At 42.4% G+C, this 23,578-nt stretch overlaps 1 protein-coding gene across 4 annotated transcripts in view; it reads right to left on the minus strand.

Annotated features, from left to right (window-relative positions):
- Nucleotides 1-23,578, minus strand: part of SPNS2 (SPNS lysolipid transporter 2, sphingosine-1-phosphate) — a 133,208-nt gene that overhangs the window by 9,436 nt on the left and 100,194 nt on the right. For 2 of the 4 annotated variants that reach the window (XM_090122248.1, XM_031591886.2), the window contains 2 exons: nt 20,187-20,285; nt 9,518-9,681 (listed from right to left, as the gene is read on the minus strand). In XM_090122248.1, the coding sequence (XP_089978374.1) occupies nt 9,518-9,681; nt 20,187-20,285 (263 nt within the window). Of the gene's footprint in view, nt 1-9,517; nt 9,682-9,722; nt 12,853-20,186; nt 20,286-23,578 lie in introns of those variants that run through there. The other 2 variants (XM_090122247.1, XM_090122249.1) reach the window with 2 other exon arrangements.

Genomic DNA, 23,578 nt, shown 5'->3' on the forward strand with positions numbered 1-23,578 from the left:
TACAGGGGCAGCTAGATTGACAGTGGCCTTAGCGGAAGGGAGGGTAAGTAAATCCCTGCTGAAACCAACTGCCAAAACACATTAATATTTTAGTAAATAAAGAAGGGAAATGGACACAAATTTACAGACCATTCCACTCATATTTTCCACTATTGTCTGCATACTGTCAACACCCTCACAAACCCAACTTGCAGTTTGGCCTGCCAGCAAACAAACAGGTGAGTAAACACCAGGAAACACCTCGTTAAAAACACACATAACCACTGGTCATATGTTATCACATATGTAAATCACATTATCCATACTCTACACAGACACTGCTGCCTTGTCTCACCAGTATTTATAGCTGCATTTCCCTGGGAAATGCCACACCTCCCTGCAGGTCTTTGAGTCAGTGAAATTCCCATTGGAAGCATCAAGCATGCACAAAGCCAACAGAGCTGCACATGTCTTCATGCAAAGATTTCTGACCCTGAAAACGAATCAAAAAAGACCATGCATAATCTGCTTTGTCTTATTTTGCTTACTGCTGAAACCAAACCTAGCTGCAGAGTGCTCGTTCTGTTTGGCTCTGTACCACATTTGCTGGGTAACCAAATGGTCCCAACAATGCACTTATTGCCAGACACTTTACCAAGTGCAAAATCAGCAGGGTGGAGACTAGTTCAAATATGTACCCTCTAAACCCTTCATTGCACATTTTTTAATCAAGCAGTGCAGGATATAAATGTGCAAACCATTGCTGTCCCCCAGTGACAAAGGATGGCTGCAGTTTTCACCAGCAATTAGAAGGAGCTGGACTTCCCTGCTCTACAATAGAGAGTAAGAGCAGCTAAATCAAGGATTGCTTCCAAACAGGATGACCTGTTTTATCTGCTCTCGGGCTATTTTGATAGTTAAGTCAGTAATTTTGGGCTAAGACACACAAGATTAACAACATACTCAGTGCTTTGATTTAAAAGGCTCCTAGTATGCTGTGTCTGGAAACAGTGACAGAGTAAAGATGCATGAAAGGTGAGCAATAATAATATGTCAAGCTAGAAAGAGCCCAGTGTGTGGTACAGGGACAGGACTGGCACAGCTTAAAATAGTCTGTGCACTGAGCTTCCTGATGCATCATGACAGGATCATGCAGCCTTCCAGGACTGTTGGATGAAGCTGAGGTCAGTTTGTTACAATCTTATAGTGCTATGCTTAGTGTTCTTTAGCAAAGAAGCAAATGTAGGAATAGCTTACATCGAAGTAGAAAAGCATTGTTTAATTGAGCTCTGCTGGCTGCTTCACTCATAGATAGGAAGAGAGGAAGCTTGAGGCCTGTGTAAATCTGAAGCCCTCCAACCCAGGCTCAAAGCTGAAGACTTGGCTGTATGCAGCCCTGCTGGCAGCTGCTGGCACAGAGCTGCCCTTCCCTCTGGAGCCAGAAGAGGTGGCTCAGTCTGTGCTGAGCAGCAGCTCTCATGGGGACGGCTTGACAGGAGCTGCATGCTGCTGGTGACAGGTGCTCTTTCAGCTACACTAAAGAAATGAGTTGGCTTAAATCCCTTTTTTTCCTGCACATCAGTGGGTTTACTGAACAGAATACAATCATTGTGTACAGCAAATACATTTTTTCTCTCTGTTCGGTACAGCCTCTCAAAGCTGCCTGGACTCAGTTACTATTTTCCATCTATTCACTTAATCCAGGTGCTGACTATATGTTTGCCCCCAGAGGAAGAAACATAGGTCAGCTTCTATTTACCCTCTTTCACAGATCTTAAAAGAGAAGAACACTGTCATAAAGAAAGAAACTAATAACCTTTCCTTCTATTTTCCAGGCAGCTGCAACAGAATGGATCTGAACATGAGCAGTTAACAGCACTCAGTAGGTACCAAGGACTTGGATGGAAATGAAGTCTGCCTTACTGCTCTGCAGTGGTATGCTAATGTGGACTCCTGAAGCTGCTGAAGATGCAGGTCTCTGAGGCCCTCAGAATATTGGGTTTGAATCTGTCCCTGTGTGTGTAATTCTGCTGGATAATGATGGGCTCGGAGTTAAGATGATCAGTTTTCTAGAGCCATGGAAGATGTGGATAACATCATACTCTCGTGTGCACTGAAATAATGGAGGAAAGAGAAAGCAGAGAGTCTTGATCTTTCCTTGGTATGATCGAACAGGAAAGGGTATAACATGACAAACAAAAACAGGTATGATGTAATTGAATCTGTAAAAAAAATTCTGTACAACTTTCTGATGCCAACCAATTAGAAACATTTCTTACCCTCCAGAATAACTACCTCATAATACAGCTCTTTTCAGCAATCTAAGCTACCAGGCATGGCAAACTGTCCTGTTTTGCTCTGCATAACAATCTGGGCAAGTCCTTTCTGGCACATGATAGTGGTCTGGCAGCAACAATTCCTAAGCCAGAATACTTAAGGCACTCTTTCTGGAAGTACTGCAATTAATAAGCCAACAGTTTTGCCCCTGTTTCACTAAAAGATGTTATTCAGGTCAAGGCCACAGCCACAATTAAATTATTCTAACACACAGCTTGCAGAAAATCTGCCTTGCCAAATACCTCCAGTCCAAATTCACAGTGCACAAGTCCACTGATTTCCTTTATGCTAAGTGTGCATTAGTCTATTATTAACACCACTGCCTTAAATATGAGCATGCAATTCTTCACATGAAGAGGTCATCTACTATTGGTAGAAGTCAGTATCTTTATAATATGTTTTGTGACTGAGACAGTCTGCAAGAAACAGACTGGCAAGGCTGTAGTTTTTCTTACTTGTTCCATTTCTCTGCATCAGAAAGGGTTTCTGGCTTGGAAGACTGCCTTCTGTTCAGCTGCTCCAGTCACCTGCATGAGATCTCATCAGATTTCATACCTGTGCCAGGGAAGCCTTAGCAAAGAAATGGTAAATTTCTAAAATTTCTAAAATTTCTTAGCAGGAATTTAAAATACCTTCCTGTGTGATGAAGTCCTTGCATGCCAAGAACGGCCCTTTGCAACGACAATGCGTCATATTGCATCTATTGTGAGCATATGGTTTAAGTTCCCTTACACCTTGTGGGCAAGTGCTTTTAATCTTTTTTTACAGCTGATGAGCATTTTAGGGGATAGCATTTACTTCCTGAAGGTCACGGCAGAGATTCAGTAGCTGGGACACTGGTAGGACTCAAAGTAGTTCTTGATGTGATACTCTTAGAAAAGAAATCCCCTTTTTGCTGCAGAACAGCACACAAGCAGCTAGCAATAGTCTGGGAATACTGCTTTCCTTTCTCCATGGCAAAAGAGATTAACCTTGAAAGGACAATGAATGTGGGGAATTGATGGGCTTGGAGAACCACAAAGTTCTGCCTGCAGCCTCAGCCACAGCTCACACTTAGCAAGAGCTATGCCAACACCAGCTGGCTCCATCCTTCTGCCTCTACTTAAGCAAAGCTCCTGCTGCCAACAATTAACTTGAACAGCATATTTCAAATGCTGTTAGCATTTTGCATAGGGACCACAGTTCAGCTCAACCTGTCTGTGAACAAGCAAACTGACCCCTGACATCTTCCTACATAACCTGCAGGAAATCTGCAGGTTGAATAAAGCAAACAAGGAAAGTAGTAATTTGTTTTTTAATTTGAGACCATATTTTCCATCTGCACGAAACCAGCATTTCTCAGCTGAAGAAAGCAAATCAGCACTTAAAATTCAGCCAGTCCCAAGCCATCACATTCTTGTATCTGCTAGCTCCATCTATGGATTTACAAACATGGCTAGTAAGCACGGGAGAAAACAAAACAGTTTTACAAGCAGGTGTTTTCCACCAGTAAAAAAAACTACTGCTATTTTCACCATCTCTTCATATTCCTAACCCTGCGTTTCCATATAAACCATCTAATTGTCTAATCCTATTCCATCTGCAGTCTATGAATATTTTTTGTGTGACTGTGATCTGCAGAACACACTCCTTGCCTCTCTTCCTTCATCATCACAACACTGTGCAACCTAATCTGTTTGTTTGGTTTTTTTTTTACTACAGATTGGTACACTTTCAGAAGGCTAAGGGCATCTTACCTGAGCTAAAAAAGCATTCTGTCCTGCTCCTTTAAATAAGATAACCTTGCAAAGGATCCTAAAATATCTAATGGAGGGCATATTTGTCTTAGTAATGCAGATGACCAGAATGGGACGTGCCATGCACCGGTCTAGCATACCAGCTGTACCTGTTACACTATTAATGGAGGGGTTTCTGCTGTGCTGAGAACAACATGAGGTTATTTCACAGGTTCCTTTCTGTCTCTAACTGCTGCCACACAAAAATCAGAGAAAAGAAGGTTGACAATGCTGTGAGGCCTTTCTCTGCCCCACAAAATAGAATCTGCAAAGCAAAAATAAGGTCAGACACTTTCAAATTGCTGCAACAGGAGAACTGGGAGATCATTTTATATCTAGTTCTAGAAAAGGCTAAAAATAAGCCTGATGTGAGGCAGAAGACAGTCTGAAAATGGATTATTCTCATTTTTCCTGTAATGTAATTTTCAGATTTGCTGTGTTTAAGACAGCAGAAAAGATGCATGGACTAGGAATTGTTCTTTCTGTGTCTTTCACTATATGGTCTGTAGTTAGCTTTTTCTTTCCAGTGGTTTACCCACCACTTTTAAAGTGAAATGTTAATTACCACTGCTGCTCAGCTAGAGATCCCACATCTGATCAAAGGTGTTAATTTTTTTTTTTTAATGAAATGTTTAATTTTATGAAAGAAGAAAAAGCTACTAGAGCCATACAAGCAGGCTGAACCCTTACTAGTCATGGAAACAACAAACAGGCAAACCATTTATGCTTGCAGATCTCTCTGAAGTGATGGGTGGTAGCTAGCTAAATACCTACATTCTTTTGTTCTGACCATCTGCATCAATGCAGCTATTTATTCCTGTTTGTATCTGTGCCAAGGATATACACTGCAGTTGCATCCTGCTGCCTGATCTGCATTGCTGTATCTTTGGCAAAAATACCCAGCATATACCATGAAGGATGCAGAGAGGAATGGAACAGTTATGAACCTTGGATATCCAGCTGTACCTCTGGATGGGCATATGAAAGAATAGAAAATCTCACCCCTCCTGGTATAGAAGCAGTGATTAAGTAAAAATTGATATAGGAAAAAAAAACCTTTTGGGAGGTAGATTATTCTATACCTGAACAGAGCAATCTTTCTCATTAAAAAAATGGAGGTGAATTTGGGTTTTCCCTCAGAAACAACTGGATGTGGACATCATGGGAGATAGGACCCTGGATTGTAGGATCACTTGTGCCTGCTGCAGAGCATCGGGGGTCCCACAGGTCTGTGCCTGTACAGAAACAGAGAATCATTGCACAGCAAAACTCCAGAGGCTCAACACTCACATTGGCTGCCCAGAAAAGCATCCTGCTACATGATAATTACATTACAGTGATTTATATGCCCTGGCACCTGAAAGTTGTCAGAGCTTGGGGAAAGGACTTTTTCACTTTTCCTAATGAAAAGAGCACATTCTTCCTAATTAATAGTGAAGCCACTGCTTCTAATAAGTACTACTGTAGGCATTTCTTCTACAACTCTAGGGTGAATCTCTGTTTTTTCCAGTTATCTGCATTATGAGCAAGGGAGAGGACAGACAGACTGCAGCTACAGTTCTAAGCAGTGCTGAGCTCTTACTTCCAACATGTGCAGTGTCCCAGGTGCTCCTCTGGAAGATGCCTTCTGGCTGATAACCTGTCAGAACTGCCCAGATACCAGTGATGGAGCTGGGGAATAACAGTGAGGCCATCAGATTGCTGATGGGTTTATGCAGGGCTCTGCTATGGCAAGATACTCTATTTGTACATGCCGTCTTCCAGGGCATCTTCCTATAATTTGAATGTCACAAACACTACAAATGTAGTCATGTTTGGCAAGAAAAAATGAGGGCCTGAAGCCTCCACCATAGTACTCCAGAACTGGATGGACAAACAGGTAGGCAAGTGGAATCACAGCAGTGACTGTAGGTGAGTGGTTTCAAAAAGAACTCGTCTATTTATCATTTCTAGTGCATAAGAGCTATTACAGAGACCATTCTCTAACCTTTTTCTCTCTCTTATCACTTTAGAAGGGTGGGGGTAAATATGTGTTTTTAAAATTGCACCAAAAATGACTGGATTACATTACAGAGTGAAGTATTGTGTTCTCTGCTAGTCCTAAACTGTATAAAAGCCTCTTTAAGCTGTCAGGCTCCTGTGAAGTACAGTGACCTACAGTATGAAGGTCACTGTAAAAGAGTCAGGAGTTCTTAAGAAAAGAGTTGCTGTACAAAGAATTTTTTTTCCTGAATGTTTTTGTAAGAGGGGCATCCTTGTTGATTGGAATTCCTGTGCTAAAAAAGTAATGCTCAAAATATGCCAAGAATTGTGGCAATGACAAAAGTAGTGTAAAAACACCATTAGGCATTGAAAGCCTGGAAATTCTGTTTTTGAAAGGAAGTGTGGTGGAAACTGGAAAAAGTTTTACAGGAAAATGTGGTTGCTATGCTGGTATGCTGTCCTGCCTGGAAGAAGAAATTATCTCAAAGCAAACACCCAGAGACCATTACAGAAAGGAAGAAACAAATGAAAAAACATCTAAACTACTTTTCATAGAAGCACTGAATTGAAGCAGAGAAAGCTTCATTTCCATAGGCAGAGCAAGGCTGCAGAGAGCGGTGTTACACTTCTTTGCTTCCATATTAGTTCATTAGACAGGTCTGTGACATCTGGCCTGTGTGCCCTGACCCTACTGGTGATAAATGAGTTTAATCTCTGGCATGTGACACCAGTGTTTGTGATTCCTGCAGGTTAATTGATTTCTTTTGGCAAAGCACATTTCCAAGTCCTGTCGCCTGAGCAGCACAACTGACTGCAGAGAGAAAATAAGGCATCTTGAAGAAGAAATTCCCCCATACCAATGAGTAATAGGTAGGATATGAGAGAGGATTGGCCAGGCAGAGAGCTATCCTTGCCAAAGGTGTGCAGCGCCAAGTACAGATGGCCTGTCAGATAGGTGGGAGCTGGACGTTGGGTTTAAATCCAGCATGGAGCTGTAAGCTGCTAATAGCAAAGCACCCAGTTGTCTTTTCTCTCCCAGGAAAGCATGCAGCTAATAACAAATCCTCCCCCATAAATTCTTCCAAGGAGACCACTGAACCTGTCAGCACTGGCAGACAGGACCCAGTTGACAGCACAGATCCCACTGCACATGGCATGGGCAGAAGCCTTACTCAGCAGTTGCCAACCTTTATAAAGATACTGCCTCACTGTTCAGCAATGTGTCAAACTTGAGTTAAGCTGCACCCTCCAGGAATCTGATGGTAAGATGACAGAATATTTTTAACATGGGAGTGGGCATATCTAGAAAGAGTGCAGCAGAGAGACATCATTTTGTTAGCTATTATTTATGACAACTGTTCTCCCTCTGTATCTGAGACAGTTTGCTATAGCACATGTAGGATCAGTAAATGAGTAATACAAGTTCATAAATGAGCGTAAATCAGATTAGGCAACTGAAAGATGCAGAGAGTGGAGCAAAAACAAGTCTGAAGCCTAAATAGGTAAGTTTCTTCACTCAGTGGACCAGTGTCTGGTGGGAAAGCTGGTATGATTTTGACATAACCAAATCTGCTCAGGCTGTCTACAGCAATAGACAAAAGTGAACACATCTGTGTAGGAAAAAAAGGAGAACAGTGAGACATGATCTCTCTGCTATTTATTACTCTAACAACAAATTGAACTTCTGGCTCCCTGCTGCTGCAAAAAAAGTCACCTTGAGCACCTAGAAACTTCTGTTCATCTTGCCATGTCCCCAAGGAATCATTACATAAACTTGCATATACAGCTCATTTGTGCCACTACAAGAGCAGAGTTGGAAGGCGGCCAGAGAGCTGCCACCCTCCTGGCTCTGCAGGCATGGGAGGCCTTCAGGAACTCAAACAGGTTTCATGTTTTCTCCAGACAATCTGCTGTACCATCTACCTCTTCTTTCTCATAAGTAGATCTTCCTAACCTCTAACATCTAGCTTCAATTACTGCAGCTTAAAGCCTTTATATGCAGATGATAGCAAACCAGTCATCCACAAAGTCTCACTGAAGTTCAACTGAGCAAGACTTAACCTCCTTACCGGATACACTGGTGATGTTTTGTTCTCTGCAGCACATTTTAACACTTCACTAGAGGTGAAATAGATACTTATGGTCACCAGGAAGTGGAAAACTTTCCTTTCTCTGGTATTTGTATGTGTTAGTAAGAGGAAGCTGGACTGCTTTTAGAGGGACACAAACATCATCTGTGACACTGCTTCCAAATCTCCTGCATTCAATCAATATGACAGTGCGAGCCAGAAAATAACACCCAAACTGTTTATACACTTACGTCAACTCCAAATACCTTATTTTCCTTGTAGCTGTATCATACCTAGTGACAGTGACATGCCAGAACCACTTTGTTCAACACAGAGCAAAGCATATCCTGCTCTCTTTGTCTGCAGAACTGCCATGGGCTGCTAACATATCCACATTATGATCTCCTGCCCCACATATCTGCATCTGTGTCATCAGTCCAATATAACACCTGTAGTAAGATTTACACAGGCAAACTCAGTCACACAAAGTTCACACTGATGTGGATGCAGCACCGACTTTGCAAGAACACATCTATGCTGTTGTTCTTGAATCAATGCAAATGCCTCTCAGCCATGTCACAAGAACGACACCTCCTCTTTCTCCCACTGGGAGCAAGGCAAAGGCAACTTCCAGTCAACACCAAACTAGTCGCCTGCCCGCGTATTCAGCATGATGATATACATAGATACTCTACTGTTCAACAATTATGAGAAAGAGACTAACCCCAGCAGTGTGTATGTCATGTGGAAGCGTCTTCTGAATTACTGTAGTTGCCAACCGTGAGGTGGTCCGAATCGGTTTCATTACTGAAAAACAGTAGCTTTTTTTAAAAAGCTGCAATAAGGGACTGGGAAAAACTATCAGCACAGCGAGCCTTGAGCACTTATGTCCCCACATACACAGCTTTCTTCCTTCTCTTCTTGTCCGGTATATTGGAGGTAGTGAGCAGGGTACAAGGGTCTGAGATGGGACTGTGTGTTCAAAATTGACCACCAAGCTCTGTGAGGTATCTCTTGCTCTTCACCTAGCAGTCTACAGGTGCCAGCACACAGCAACCCCTCACCACAGATGGCCTGGTCTGTGCATGCTCACGCAAGGGTAAAAGGGATCAGTGATCTCAAGTACTGTGCTCCCCTCCAGGCCATAAGGACAGTAACTGAGATCCACCAGAGCAGAAGCATGTAAAGGATGCCCAGCCAGCATGACACAAGCCCCTGTGCTTCGTGCAGCCTCATGCACTTTGCTGAGCTGAGGTTCTTTGCATACAACCCAACATCCTTTACCTGGAAGGACCAAGGCCCAAGGAAAGAATACAAGCATAATGTTCAAGAAAGAATACAGGCTTTGGTACCTCCCCATTTGCAATTACTCACTGTTGTTCAGCTTTGGCTCGGTCACTGAGGAAGAATAGGGCTGTGGCCAGGAAAAACATCCCTCCTAGGACAACGACAAATGGGCAGAGCATGAGTGCATACCCCAAGCTGAGGAATGCCCAGAGTGGGGACTCCTTTGTGCTTTGTCGTATCAGATCTGAGATCTACAAGAGAAGGGCAAAAAAAAATTAGTCACTTAGATGAAAATAGACATGATAATGTTGAGGGAACACAGCTCCAACAACAACCACCTACTAAACATATGCACACAGTTTAAAATGGAAGACTTTGTTCAGAAGAGGCTGAATGTCCTCTATTCCTTAGCCTTCCACACGCCATTACTCTGCACTCTGGAGCCTGGGCAACTCACACTGGGAGCAGCACAGCAGGGGTTCTCCTCACCCTGTCACTCTCTGCCTGAGCTGTTAGTCTTCCCACACCCCTCTCCATCTTCTCCCTGCCTACCTCAGTGACTGAACCAGTGGGTGTCCAACCTTGCTGTACTGAGCAGGCCTCCTGGTGTGCTGATGCTGCCTCACTGGCATTGCTTGCTCAGTGAAGTAGTGATCAATCTTCTGCAATTTCTTTGAAGTCTTGCTTACTCCTACATCTTTACCTACCTTTCAGCAAAAGGAGGTATTCAGCTCCTTTCCTTTGTGTTGAGTGGGATGGTGGAAATGTCTTTCATAGAACAAGACCCCCAGGTCCCATTTGATTTTCAAAGGCAGATCATGTATATAGTTTTATCTGAGGCACAGGCCTCATTCCCTCATCCAATCTCCCAAACTTTTTTGTTCTATGCCCCCCAAACTTAGACCAGGTCTGGTGCATGAGGGCCAAACAACCACACAGCACTGATAAGGCAACCCGTATCTTCTGACAGTAAAAAAGCATAATTATCCAAAAGTGAACACAAGTGTGCACTGACACAAAGGAGAAGTGACATGCAGTGGCAGTGTTTAATTCATTATGAAAAGCTTTTGCTACAACTCAGTATTATTTAATGAGTGTCTGTAGCTAAGACAATCACATTTTAATATTTCCTGTCCAGCAAAAAACTTGACACTCTATAAATCAGCAGCAGTAGCAGCTCTCAAGGCATTATGTATTTAAATGTCCAGTTCTGCTCCTTTCGTTGAGACAGAAATACTACTTTATACCAAAAGACTGCAGGGAAGTTGCACCATAAAATCCTACTGCTGTGTACACACACAAATCAGTTCCAGAAATAGTCCAGGTTTGACCAGCTAGCATCTCTAAACAGCCACACTATTGCTAGTGAAAAGGGTGGTGTCAGACACATGCTACAAGCAAAATCCAACATTGAGAGCTTAAATCTAAAGAAACAACTAAATGAAGTGAGAAAATGTCACACCCAGGAGAAATCACTCGTTCACAGCCTTGCACTGCAGCCAATTGTATTGACCTGGCAGGTAAATGTGTTCAGAGATGCCTTACAGATGCCAAGATCAACAGAAGGTCACAGAAGGATGGAGGCACTTTGGAGTACTGATGGCCTCAGAGTTTTAATAACCTTCTCACTGCTAAACCTAGCTCCTGATAAGAGCCAGGGAAAGGAGAAACAGCCAGCCTGATGCAGGAGGTAAAGCTGCTCTGCACACAAAAGAGTAGAGGACTGTTATGATGGGGCAGTGCCAAGCAGTGATGAGTGTATAAGCACCAGAAGAGCGTTTCTAAGGAAATGATTTTTTGGCCAGACTTCATTACTTCATTCCCTGCTCTATAAAGTTGGAGGAGAAAATTTCAGTGCATGGGATATAGGCTAAGGAAGTGTTCCTGGCCTCTCAAAGAGAACTTAATTCACAGTATATAACACACAGGAGGAAAAACAAGAGTATTATCACCAAGTCTCAAGTGAGAACCAATGGATAAACAAGTCCTTAGATTGAAAAGCAAACAACAGTGGCTATAAGTCTGAGAGACTTACTAAACATAGCAGAAAGTCTTGAACGTGAAAAGAACACACCCATAGGAAATCAACAGAACATGCACTGCATTCAGAAGACAGGGACCTCAGTTGGTAATTTATTCCCTCTTGTATTCAGAGACCTTAGTTGCCAATGTTTCCCTTATGCTTCATTATGAGCTAAAATTCCACACTGAACCAGCCCCTCTGTACAATAGCCAGAATTGAGGCTATTCTACAATGGAATTGTGAAATTTCATTATTGGAAATGGATACAATTATCCTCCAAAAGGACCAGACAATAAATCACTCAACAAATTGACATGATAAATCACCAACGGATGATGAAAAGCTAGGCAAGGATGATGTGACATTCTGGGCTAAAAAGCAGCTTTGAAAATGTAAAAACTCCAATAAAAAAAGCTCCCAACACACCTTGCTCTGCTCTGCTCTTCCTAAAGCACCATATTGACCTTTTATACCAACAAACCTTGTTAATACTGAATCTGCTGCCTTTGTCACTTTTAACCCCCCATACTCTGTAAGTGTGCACTGTAGGATCAGCACTGTTTCTCCCCATCTGAGGTACAATTCCACCCATCAAGCCATATGGCTTTCTCATCTAGGTTCTGTGTAACCTCCACCCATCTCTGCATCTCTTAATTCTGGAATTTTTATCGGGGCTCAGATACTGTTTTTGCTGTTAACTTACAGTCACTGTTCTATGTTGTTTTGCTCTACTCAGCTACAAGCCACCTGCTCAGACTGGAACTTTGGCATCTCTCCTCTGAAGGACACAGGACATAATTACAGACTTGTGCTCCAAGAATGACATACTGTTTGCCAAATGATCTACGCTGTCTTGCCAATTTTTGGCTTTCAGATTCCTTGAAATGATAGCACTGAGTTGGCAAGACCCAATCTCTCATCGTATTCAGTGTCTTCTCTCTATCACAAGTAACAAAAAGCGGGTGCTGCATGCATGCAAGTCAGTGCCAGTTCTTCAGCACAGAGTCATGTATGGGATTCCTTTTTTGCTTTGCCACTTGTTAACTGGCAAAAGAAAAAAAAAAAACTTAAAAAATCTTTACTCGAAACCTGGGGGTAGAAAATCAGTGAGTCCTTCTGCTGCTTTGCAAGTTTTGCAGGCATTTGATACCATCCTAAGCATGAAACTTCCCATCTAACACACTGTGTTGTTTCCCTCACTAAGACAGATCTGAGATCAAGAGGAATGACTTAGCTAAATAAACTTCAGCTGATGGCATTTGATCACCCAATACAAACGACATGTGTTCAGTGGGCGGCAGTCCCTGGCTGGAGTCCATCTAGAGGAAATGCCCACTTCCCAGAGAACAACAGTTTGGCTCCAGCAGGCTGATCCAACGCATCCTGATTGTGTCTCAGTCTGAGTGCAGAAGACAGTGAAGGAAAAGGTGAAACTTCGTTGCGTTTCTCTGAAACCTGTAGAAATACAGCTTGCTCCTATGATACTCTACCACCCAAACAGCATGAGCAGCTCAATTACAGATGCCCTTACTATACAACGTGACGGTAGCATCTTTGAAATCGTTTCAGCTGCCTTGTCTTATTTGCTGAAAGGTACATCTCAATTTCTCTGCAATTGCTTGATTTTTCTAAATTTCTGATTTCACTCCTTGGGCACCAATCTTGCTACATGGAAGGATATTTCCAGTGCAGTATCTGATTTTTATTATTACCGGTTTGATACAGGCCAGGTTCTCTCTGGTTCACCTCTTCGGCACATTTTCTTACCAAAGCATTCCTGGTAACCTCACAAATGTTTGGGGCTCACCCTCTTGAATTCAAGATGCATGTGAAAGGTTTCTCTGATCACTTTTTAAAATCAAAATATAACAGGAAAATGAAGACCAGAAACAAAAAATAAGGGATTTTATAAAGAAAAAGTAAGTAATTCTCTGGGCCTGTGGGGGAGAAAAAGCAGCATTCATGTACTGTGCTAAATGGTATGAGAGACACGTTGTAAAAGAGGAAGTAAAGCCAACTATTTTATGATGCTAGCTCTGAAAACTGTAGAAAGATAAAAGCAATTACGTTCTAAAAGTAATTTCAATTTTAACATTGGCATGTCTGGATGATGGAGATTAAAAAAGCTGAACATCCTGTTAATCTTAATTGTATCCTTCTGGGATCACAACCAGATTTGCTGTGGGGATGGTGAGAATATCAACACCCTGCATTTGTGCATGGTACCTGGGACTGCCCCTGCATGACCCATAACAAGGATTCCTGGACTGCTCATCTGTTTATACACTTGCACCCCTCCTAAGCTTAGCAGAGTGCTTCCTTGAATGGGCCACAGAAAGTTAAAATAGTCAAAGGTTCCACTTTTAAAGCTAACAAATGGACTTGGTATGTCTGTTGGTATTAGAGCAGCACTTGCCTCCAGATTTTTGCCCTGGACGACAGGAGAGGTTCAAAAGCTTATTTTCTTCATGTCACTGACTGTCCTTTCTTTTCAGGTCTGGTCTGCCCTGGGATTTTGTCACGGAACACTGGACTTTGTTCCCTCCCAGCAGGAGATGCCTTGTACAATGGGCAACATGGAATCAAGAAAGATGGCAAAGAACTGAAATGTGCAGGGCTGGGTGATGCCCACTTACCTATAGAAATCAGGTCTGTGGCAGAGGACAGCAGTGTGGGAGCAAAGCCTTTAGCAGCTAGGAGAGGAACAGGCCCCTTATGTGGCTGGATGTCCCAGGAGGGTAAATATGAAACAGATGAGCTTCTTCTAACTAATGGATCACAGTGTGGGGTTGTGGGGCTGCTCTGTCCATGTGGGCAAGTGGGCACAGCCAGTGTGGCTGTCCAGATCTGTACATGGTGCTGCTACTGCCTCAGGAGGGTGAACACTAATCCAAAAGTGTTTTATAAGCCCAGTCCCAACCGCAGTGGTACTTAGCTAGGATTGGGATGATTTACACTGCTATTGCTCATTCCTTGTGCAGATAGGGCACAAGGCACCTCTTAGTGCTTTCCTGTGAGGATCAGCTGCTCTCTGCACACTAATTTCCTTGCAGAATGGATATCCATCACCATCTTCCCTGCTGTTCATGCAACAACATAATGCTTGTGAATCAGCAGCAAGAAGCACTTGCAGAAAGCAGACATCTCCTTCTGAAACATGCCCAGCACCATGAAACCTGTGTGTCCATGTTGGGAGTTTACAAGGTCCTTGGTAACTTGAGAAAGAACCAGGTGGGAAAGATTTTTAGCACACTGAAAAACAGCAGATGGGATAGAGCTTGAAATGCTTGAATGGAACAGATCACTCTGGATTTCTGGGCTGCATTTAATGAGGTACTTTTACATAATTTTACTGTCCGTTTATCAATAATAGTGAGAAACTGTACTTCCAACCAAAGCTGCAGGAAATGACAGGTACACAGAAACTGTGGGGAAAAAAAAGAAACAACAAAACCAAACAAAAAACCCTGCATTAACAGGCTGTGAACCCTTGGCAAAAACTGTTTTATATATGGGAAGTCATTTGGTTTTTTTTAGGGCAGATTTAAATCTTGTTTGTTGCTGAGTCAGAAAGTGTAGAAAGCTTGTTAGCTCACTGCAACCAGATAAATCCTGTGTGGATTGATTTCCAGGTGCTTAATTCTCCCTTTTCTTCTTTTTTTCTTTTTTTCTTTTTTTTTTTTTTTTTTGCATCTGACAGCCATGCCACACAGGAGGCTTTTAATGACTCAGCTCAACCAGGACTACAGAAATCCTCAATGTAAAGTTACTGCTTGAAGAAGTTAATGAGGATGAGGGCTGGGGGCTCTTTTTTCTTGCAGTTTTTCCTTTCCAACATCAAATAGAATAGAATGGCCTGGGTTGAAAAGGACCACAATGAGCATCTGGTTCCAGCCCCCTGCTATGTGCAGGGTCACCAACCAGCAGACCAGGCTGCCCAGAGCCACATCCAGCCTGGCCTTGAATGCCTGCAGGGATGGGGCATCCACAGCCTCCTTGGGCAACCTGTTCCAGTGCATCACCACCCTCTGAGTGAAAGATGTTGGACTGCAAGAGCAAGTCCCATTTTACCCTCCACAGTCACATGCATTAACATGGGGGAAGACTCTGCAGGATCACTGATCCTCTTTGGGCTACAGAAGCCCAGCTAAGCAGCTGGCACTTGCTACAGAAACAAGAACAATCAAAAACATAAATGTATATCACATGCCATCTTCTGTCTTCTTCAGGTGAAGTACCAAAATCTCCATCATGGCAAAGCACCTTGTTCTGTTCATGCTATTCATGAAGGGAAAGAAATCTGGATAAATGCAAAGTTCCCTCAAATGCAGTGCCCAGAGGATTTGATTCACTGTTAGAAGGAATGTTCACTGAAAACTTCATTCTGCCTCACAGAAAGCAAGCCCTGAAAAATGAATAAGCACTTGTGCAGACACTCACTGAAAAGTGTCCTTGGCAAAAATGGAGGTGGCTTTCCTGTAACGTGACATGCTGCAGGCAACAGGGCTGAGACCTCTCCTCCATCCTTTATTGCACAACAGCAGTGGAATATCTCCTAATAGTCCATAAAACAGAGTGATGCTGGGAGAATAATTTGCACACTTTTCTAGCAGGATATTCTTTGCCTTTTCTGAACTAAAGTTCATCTCACACTTGCTTTGGCAGAAGAGACAGCACTATGTAATCACTAGCAAGCACATAATGGGCTGTATTTGAGGAATGGCTGTACAGGTCAAACAGGGACTAAAAGCCCAGACTGCAGCATCACATCACAACAGTCTGCTTCATTCCAGTGCCTTGTTTTTAAGGAAGTCAGACAAGAGTGGATGTGAACCCCAGCAGACCAGCGGCCTGTTTGAACATAGCAGGCTGAACAGGAAAGAACCATGTGTAACCATGTCCACAGATCTACTCAGGAGCAGCCATAGCATTTTAAACTACGAAATATTAATTTTAAACCATAATGCAGAAGTTCAGAAGTTCAGCTTCTTCAAACAGGCAAGTCTTTTCATGCAGAACTATTTTTTATACATATTTAGCATTTACCAGGACGGATAAATATCATTGTAAGCAAATCCACAATAAGACTGTCTCAAATTGGCACAAGAAGGCTGTTCTGTCTGCACCTCCAATTTTAACTTTTATGAAATTAGTATCTCAGCTACTGCATTTACTACAGTTTTTCGAGTTGTCCCTAATCAAATGCTGATGTGCCTTCTTGATACTCTGCACCAATGATAATTAACACTGTTCTCCTAACTACTTGCAAACGGAAGGTCATTAGCATTATCGCTATTTAAGTAGCTCATTAGACCTTGTTTATTGACCTACTCACATAAGAAAGATGGGGAAGGGAGAAAAGTGAAGGGTGACAACTGATTTGCTTATTCATAAAATTGTAGATAGACCGATGGAGAGAGCTTCTGCATGACCTCCAGCACACAGAGCAGCAAGTCCCCCCTGAGCACAATTGCAGAGCAGTGCTGTCCCTACACTAGCTGAAGAGGTTGGAGGCTGTGTTCCTCAGCGAGCAGGGAGGCCAGGACAGTGGGCATCACCACCAAGTGGGTCTGGGGAGAAGCTTTCAACCCACCAAAATGTGGAAAGGTGGAAAGATACTGACCGCTGGCACTTTAACACAACATTCCTCACATCTTGATGCTGCCAAGTGACAGAAATAGGCAGGTTTCAATCCCTAGACCTGATGGATGGTTGCAGAGGGAAGATGTGGAAGAATTTAACAAAGCAGCAAGCTAACGGAATAGGCAAAGCAGCAGAGCAGCCAGGACAGCATGTGCCCACAAGAGCAGTTTCTCTGGCACATTTAGAGAGAGCAAAGCCTGCAGTAGGTGCCTGCTTCTAAGTACAGCGAGGCTAGAAGCAAGGCAAGCCTGGATGAGGAAAGCACTGCTGGACAGTGCTTGACACACATTGAGGAAGGAAAGAAAAAGCCCTAAGATACAGAGGTCTAATGTGCAGAAAGCTGAAATTACCTCAAGAACAAAGTACAGAGTTATACCCCAAGCCATTAAATGGAAATTACTTACATTCTGCAGATTATCATAAAGGTCCTAAGAAAGTTACAGATATCTAGGAATGAAAATTACTACATCTAATGAAATACTGCAGCAGTGCCTATTCTTATTTGTGAATGGAGAGGCAGCACTGATTTATAGTAATTGATCTCAGTGCTTAACAGGCAGGAAAACCTTTGCAAATTACAGCTGCTATCCTAAAACTGTATTTGCATAGCTGCTTTGTAAGAAAACCTTAATACTTTTTACCATAAGAAAGGTTATTGATATTTAAAGACATGAAAAACAGACACACATATTCACTTTCTTCCATCTAGCTTTAAACACTAACATATATCTGGCATTTTTGGTGATTATAAGAAGCTGCCAAAACACAAAGCAATTATCAGATGCAGCTATACAGCAAGATTTGGAAGCGTGGGAGATTATAGAAAAACCTGAGTCTGACCTTCAACTTTTATGGCATGATACAGAGCAAGGGAGCAATCACAGATGTAGGCCTGCAGCTGTTAAGTACCTTCAGTGCTCTACATGAGGATTATAAGATCAATAGGACTTTTATTGGTACCCAGCAAACACAGACAACTGGCTGACACAGCTTAGTTGTTCAAGGACATGGGTATCCAGTTCCTTACTAAGAGCACTGCTGGAAGGAATTTCACTGTGAACTCCCCAGTACTCTGTAAGATTTCAGCCATATTTGGATCCAAACACTGCTTGTTGAGTGGAAGAGCTGCAAGTGGGATTTGTAAGCAGTCAGAAGAAATGGCAGACCTTGAGGATCTCAGATGCACTCTGAGTGATGAGAAGGCTGAATTTTCTGTGGTATTGGAAAGCTCCAGCTGACCTTTCAGTCCAAGTAGTACAGGGAGCATGAGTCAGCCAAGCCTTCCAGAGCCACAGAAATGGATGCTGGTGCCTTCTGTGACATGAGCACTTCCCACCTGCTCCCTGCCAAGAAAGCTTGCACTTGGGTACCCTCCTTCCAGGCAAGAACTGCCCAATAACTACAGCTTTAGAAAAGAGTAATTCAAAATCATAATTAATATTTTCCAAGTCTAAAGGCAGCCCAAGGCAGCCATTAAATTGGGTTTAAGCATATTTCAGTAGGCATCCTTAAGTAAATCACAACTTGCTTGCTCTCTGAATACCAGAAGGGCAAGATGCGTTCCTTCTACAGCCAAAGTCCTTTTCTATCTGTGACACCAAAGAGCCCTAGGCAACTTTCAAGATTAATTGCAATCATTCCCAGTCCTCACCACTCCTCCTGGATGTGTCTCTTATGCAATAAAAAGAACGAACACACAGCAGTCACCTGGGAGCCTCAGTGCATCTCAGACCCTTCCCCTCACCACTGCTGGTCCCCATGCATGCAGCACTCTCCACTCCATTTCCTCTCCTGCCATTCTCCTATGCTGTCTGCCTGCACAGAGCCAAATCTCCCAATGATTCATTTGTTCTTGTGACTTTCAAATACATTCTAAAATAAGATCATTTCTCCTGGGGTGCCCAGAATATTGAAGTAAATAAAGACTAAGACAAATTGTATTTATTTATTCTCTTGAGGTAGTTCTCATTCCTTTGATCCATTCAGCCTTATATATATTTGTATGTTCGTGTAAGCTTCAGAGGGCTGTAGAGCAACTATATTGGTTTTGAGAACTGGCATTCTAGAGTAAATATTATATATATCTATAAAATACAAATAAATATGATTGTATACACTCACCAATGTCTGGGGATTAGTAGAATAGAGATGGTGGTTAAAAATAAAAAGTAAGTTCTACAGCAGAAAGCTGGAAGAGCACATCTGAGCTCTTTCTCCAATGATGAAACTAAGACTCCAGTTACCTCACTGGAAAACTGTAGCACCTTCAACACAACATCAGCAGTGCCACTTAAGACTTTACAAGGAAGCTGCTATATTTTATAAATGATGATCTGTATTCTCTGCAACTCATTGCATTAAACACAACAGAAGGGAGCAAGGGAAAGGAATTACTCCAGTATATCTAAATTTCTTTTCCTCATTAGATTTCCCAAGCCCTATACTTTCAGCTAGGAATGTTCTCCAATTGCCAGCTTTTGGAGCAGGGTCTTTTGTTTCTCTCTGCATTAGGTAATGGTCTCATAAGAGAGGTTTTGAGTCAAACCAATGCCAACAACAGCAGCAGTAACAGAAAAGAATGCAACTAATTAAAAACAAAATATGCACACTAGAGAGGAATACCAAGAATCCTCCATATACATCCTGCCATAGATTCTGCACCATCCTTTATTTTCATACACAATGGGTTTAAAATATCAGTGGGTCAGAACAGCTCCAGGTTGCTACCCATAAGTAGAAACTTGCCTTAAAAGTCAATTAAAATACAACTGTTCCAATCTGATTTCTAAAGACCTTTGTCCATACCACAGAAGCAACCAATTTCCCTTTAAATTCACTCTGAGTGCCCTAGGCTGAACAGATTTGGAAGCTCGCTTCCTGTGCACAAGTAGTCCTCCCCAGTTTGAACTATAGCCCACAGATAACAAAAGCAGATACAAAAGTTGCACTGCACTGCTCCACTTCCCATTCTGCTGATAAATACAGGCCTTCCTTCCCTAGCACATTTAACCTCTCATGTTAGATAAACAGTTAGTAAGCAAAACTAAACATGGATGCACAATACCACCAAAAACCAGTGTGAGCACTTACAAATCCAATCAGATAAGGACTGCCAGCATCTCCCAGAAGGTGCGAAGTGAAACTCTGCAAGGCCACTGCGGTTGCACGGCGTGTTGGGATGACCACATACTGCAAAGAAGGAAATAGAAAAAAAAAACATAAGGAAACGGAACTGAAGAACCTGTTCAGCTCTCTTGTCCTGCTTAATTAACATCTAGGACAGAGCAAACAAACTCCAGTAGAGTTCAATTGCTCTGCTACTCCTCTTGGCTTTCTAGCCATCCTGACAGCAGGTGTCCAGGAAAGGCAGCTCTGTCTGGTCTTTACTCCTTGCTTTCAACTGCACTGAATGCACTGATTTGCCTGACAATTCAGGCTCCAAAGGATTTTGATACATCACCCATGAGGCACTTTGCTATTGCACCTTTGCCTGTATTTTGGCTTGTCTGATGGGGAGAAAGAACCCCAAGGATGCCTGCAGCAAATAACCTGCTCAGCACCACCAGCCTTCCTAACAAGGACTTTGCTGTAACCTTGGATACTGTGTTCTTTCCATAATCAACATATCCTTTGGTTTCCTATGAAAGGTCATGCATCCTCACCTCCCATTCCATCTCTGGCAGCTTTTTCTTTCCCCCTCAAAAATATGGGATTACACTTCTGAAAGGTTACAAAGACACATTAGGGAAATTTCACAGAGCCAGGATATTATAGCTTGGCCTCCAGTTCTCTAACAGGACATTACACCCTCAGCCAGGTCACGCAATATCACTCTGACTATGCAGGATCAGCAAAAAACATTAATTATTTCCCACTAAGGGATCAGAGCTTGCAGAAAACAGAGATCTAACCATAGAAGGGAATTAAAGATTAAAAAGCAAAACCAAAAGAAAATAGAACAACAAACACTGGTTCTGTCGAAGGGTCTTTGTTTTATAACATAAATTCAGAATTAAAATAATTGTCTCCTGCAGAAAACCTGTGAAAGAAGCTGGCTAAGAACAAATGCATCATGTTCACATCTCCTACTTCAGAAATTGATGCTGTCTTGATCTAAAAGCTGAAAGCAAGAAAGAATTCACAAAGTTCCTAAATCCAAGCGAGCTTTGTTTCCATTTCCAAGCACTGAATCCCGTTCTGTCTTCTTCTGTTTTCCTCTTTTTGGAGAGCTCTCTGCCCTACCAGAAAGGACTCTGGTTTACGTATTTGTTCACCACGATCCCTTTTACTTCTCCACTTTCTCTTGATAGACTGCCTCTAGCTTTTTTTCAGAAGTCCTGCCTTCCAAGACTTCAGTCAATTCTCGCAATGTATTCCTGAAATCATTTATTAATTAAATTGGCATTGCAGCACTGGCATGTCTCCGGCTAGAGATGTGGAGATGAATTTACCTTATCTGTCTTGTTAGGGAGAAGTAATTGCTTCACAGTGATGTATCTCAGGGCACAGAATTTGAAGCACTGCTTCAGTGCTCATCACACCCTCTCAGAGAAGGTCTGCAGGCTCTGCCTGCAGTAGAAAGAGCTAACCATAACAAAGGGAAAGAAACAGCATTCAGAAAACTCACAGCAGAAAAGGATTCATGCCTCTTTATAATGATCACCTTCTACCAAGCACAGACAATCAGGAATGATGAGTAAAATTAGATTAAATGCTTCTGCTTAGGGTATTACGCATGTGCTTTGAGAATGATCTGCCAGTTCTTCTGTTACTGGTTTGACAAAGCTGTGAATGCATGCTGCTGATGTGCTCTGACACCACACATCCAATGGATACCCTGTTAAAATCCTGGGGTGCAACAGATGAGCAAATGATCAGATCCACAGCAGCCAGCTGGCTACGGATGTTAGATACTGTCCTCCTTCTGCATCAAAGAGCTCAAAACAGCCTCGAAGGCTCACAGCTATCCCAAGAGGAAAATAAGGGCTAGACTTCATTAGAGGCACAGGAACATACTGAAGGTCACACTGTGAAAGAGGAGGAGAGCCACGCAATTCATTACCGCTCCCCAAAGACCTAAGGTAATGGGTGCAACCTGGAGCCATGAGACAAAAGAAGATAAAAATAGTGAGTAACTGCTCTTCCCACCTGGGCCCATGTCACACAGGTGCAGAGGAGAAGCATTCTGACAGTTGTTTGAGAAAAAGGTGTTTGAGAAAATCAAGTGATACTCTACCTAATTCAAGAGGCTCGAGCTGTGTAGATCATTGAAACAGTGTGATTTGGAGAAGAAGGCTTGCCTGGCTCTGTATTGTATCAATTTTCTTAGCAAAATGACTAAGGAAATCACAAATGTATTCAAAACTTACCATTTCAAACAAGTGGCAGTGAATTCGTGCCAACTGAGAAAGAAATTTGAATGACAGCTGCATCATATGTGTGTACGTATATATTTGTACACATAAACAGACACACACAATTATACACAATTCTGCATGTGCATCTGTAGTATGTATAAATAATTTTGCAAGCAGCAGTACAATTTACAACAAGTTTTCACTTTGCCTAGTTAAAGAAGTTAATGATGGTTGAAACCATCAATACAGTTTATAAACTGCCAAAAGTAGTAAATTTAGCCCAGAATTCAAATGCTGAAAACCAAACAAAAGCAACCAAAAAACTCCACCCCAATGTACAGCAAGCAAATGGACAAGAGATATTTCCTCCTCCTCTAAAAAGACGTTGGATAGAAAATAAGACTTAAACCAGCAACTCTAAAACATCTCTAAAAAGTACTCCACCCTATCCTTGCTTTAAAAGCATTTTATTCAGATGGGAAGCAGTTAGCAGCAAACATAAGCTACTGTTCTAAAAAGACAGCAGTAAATTACAGTTCTAAATGGGCATATTGAGGCTAAAATAGACTTAAATTCAAGCCATCCACAGCATGGTTTGAGTATCCCACAGAAACTGGAGGTGGGAGAGCCACAGCAGACTTGGTGGATGTCTGTGGGATTGCCCTGGCTCATCTCTGACTCCAGGCTCCAATGCAGGCAGCACACAGGGTGGGCAGGAAGGCTGACCAAGCAGCTCCAGCAAACCTCCCTTCCAGAAATAGAGGTTCAGAAAGGCCATGGTTTACTGTGGACATTCCCTTCCTGTAGTGAAACCAACAGAACTAATTGGTCTGAAATAAGTATAGTAGGAAAGACAGAGAGATCACTCTTTTGCCAGTAGAAGGCCATGTGCTAAAGAGGTAAATTCTGCTGTCCTGCTCAGAGCTGGGCTGCGGTGTCTTGTGGGCTGTGTGCCTTCACTCATAAGCATTTCTCACCCTGCCCTAAAACGTAAATTATTGCACTCACAGATTACTGATGTGTGAAGCACACTGAGAGAAGCAATGAAAACTTCTGGAAATGCTGCTTTGTCAGCTGTAAAAATACACAGTATTTTATAGCATATTAATAATTGTCTTTAATATA

The sequence above is a fragment of the Phasianus colchicus genome, chromosome 21, assembly GCF_987193195.1.
Source record: "Phasianus colchicus chromosome 21, bPhaCol1.hap1.1, whole genome shotgun sequence".
Lineage (NCBI taxonomy): Eukaryota > Metazoa > Chordata > Aves > Galliformes > Phasianidae > Phasianus > Phasianus colchicus.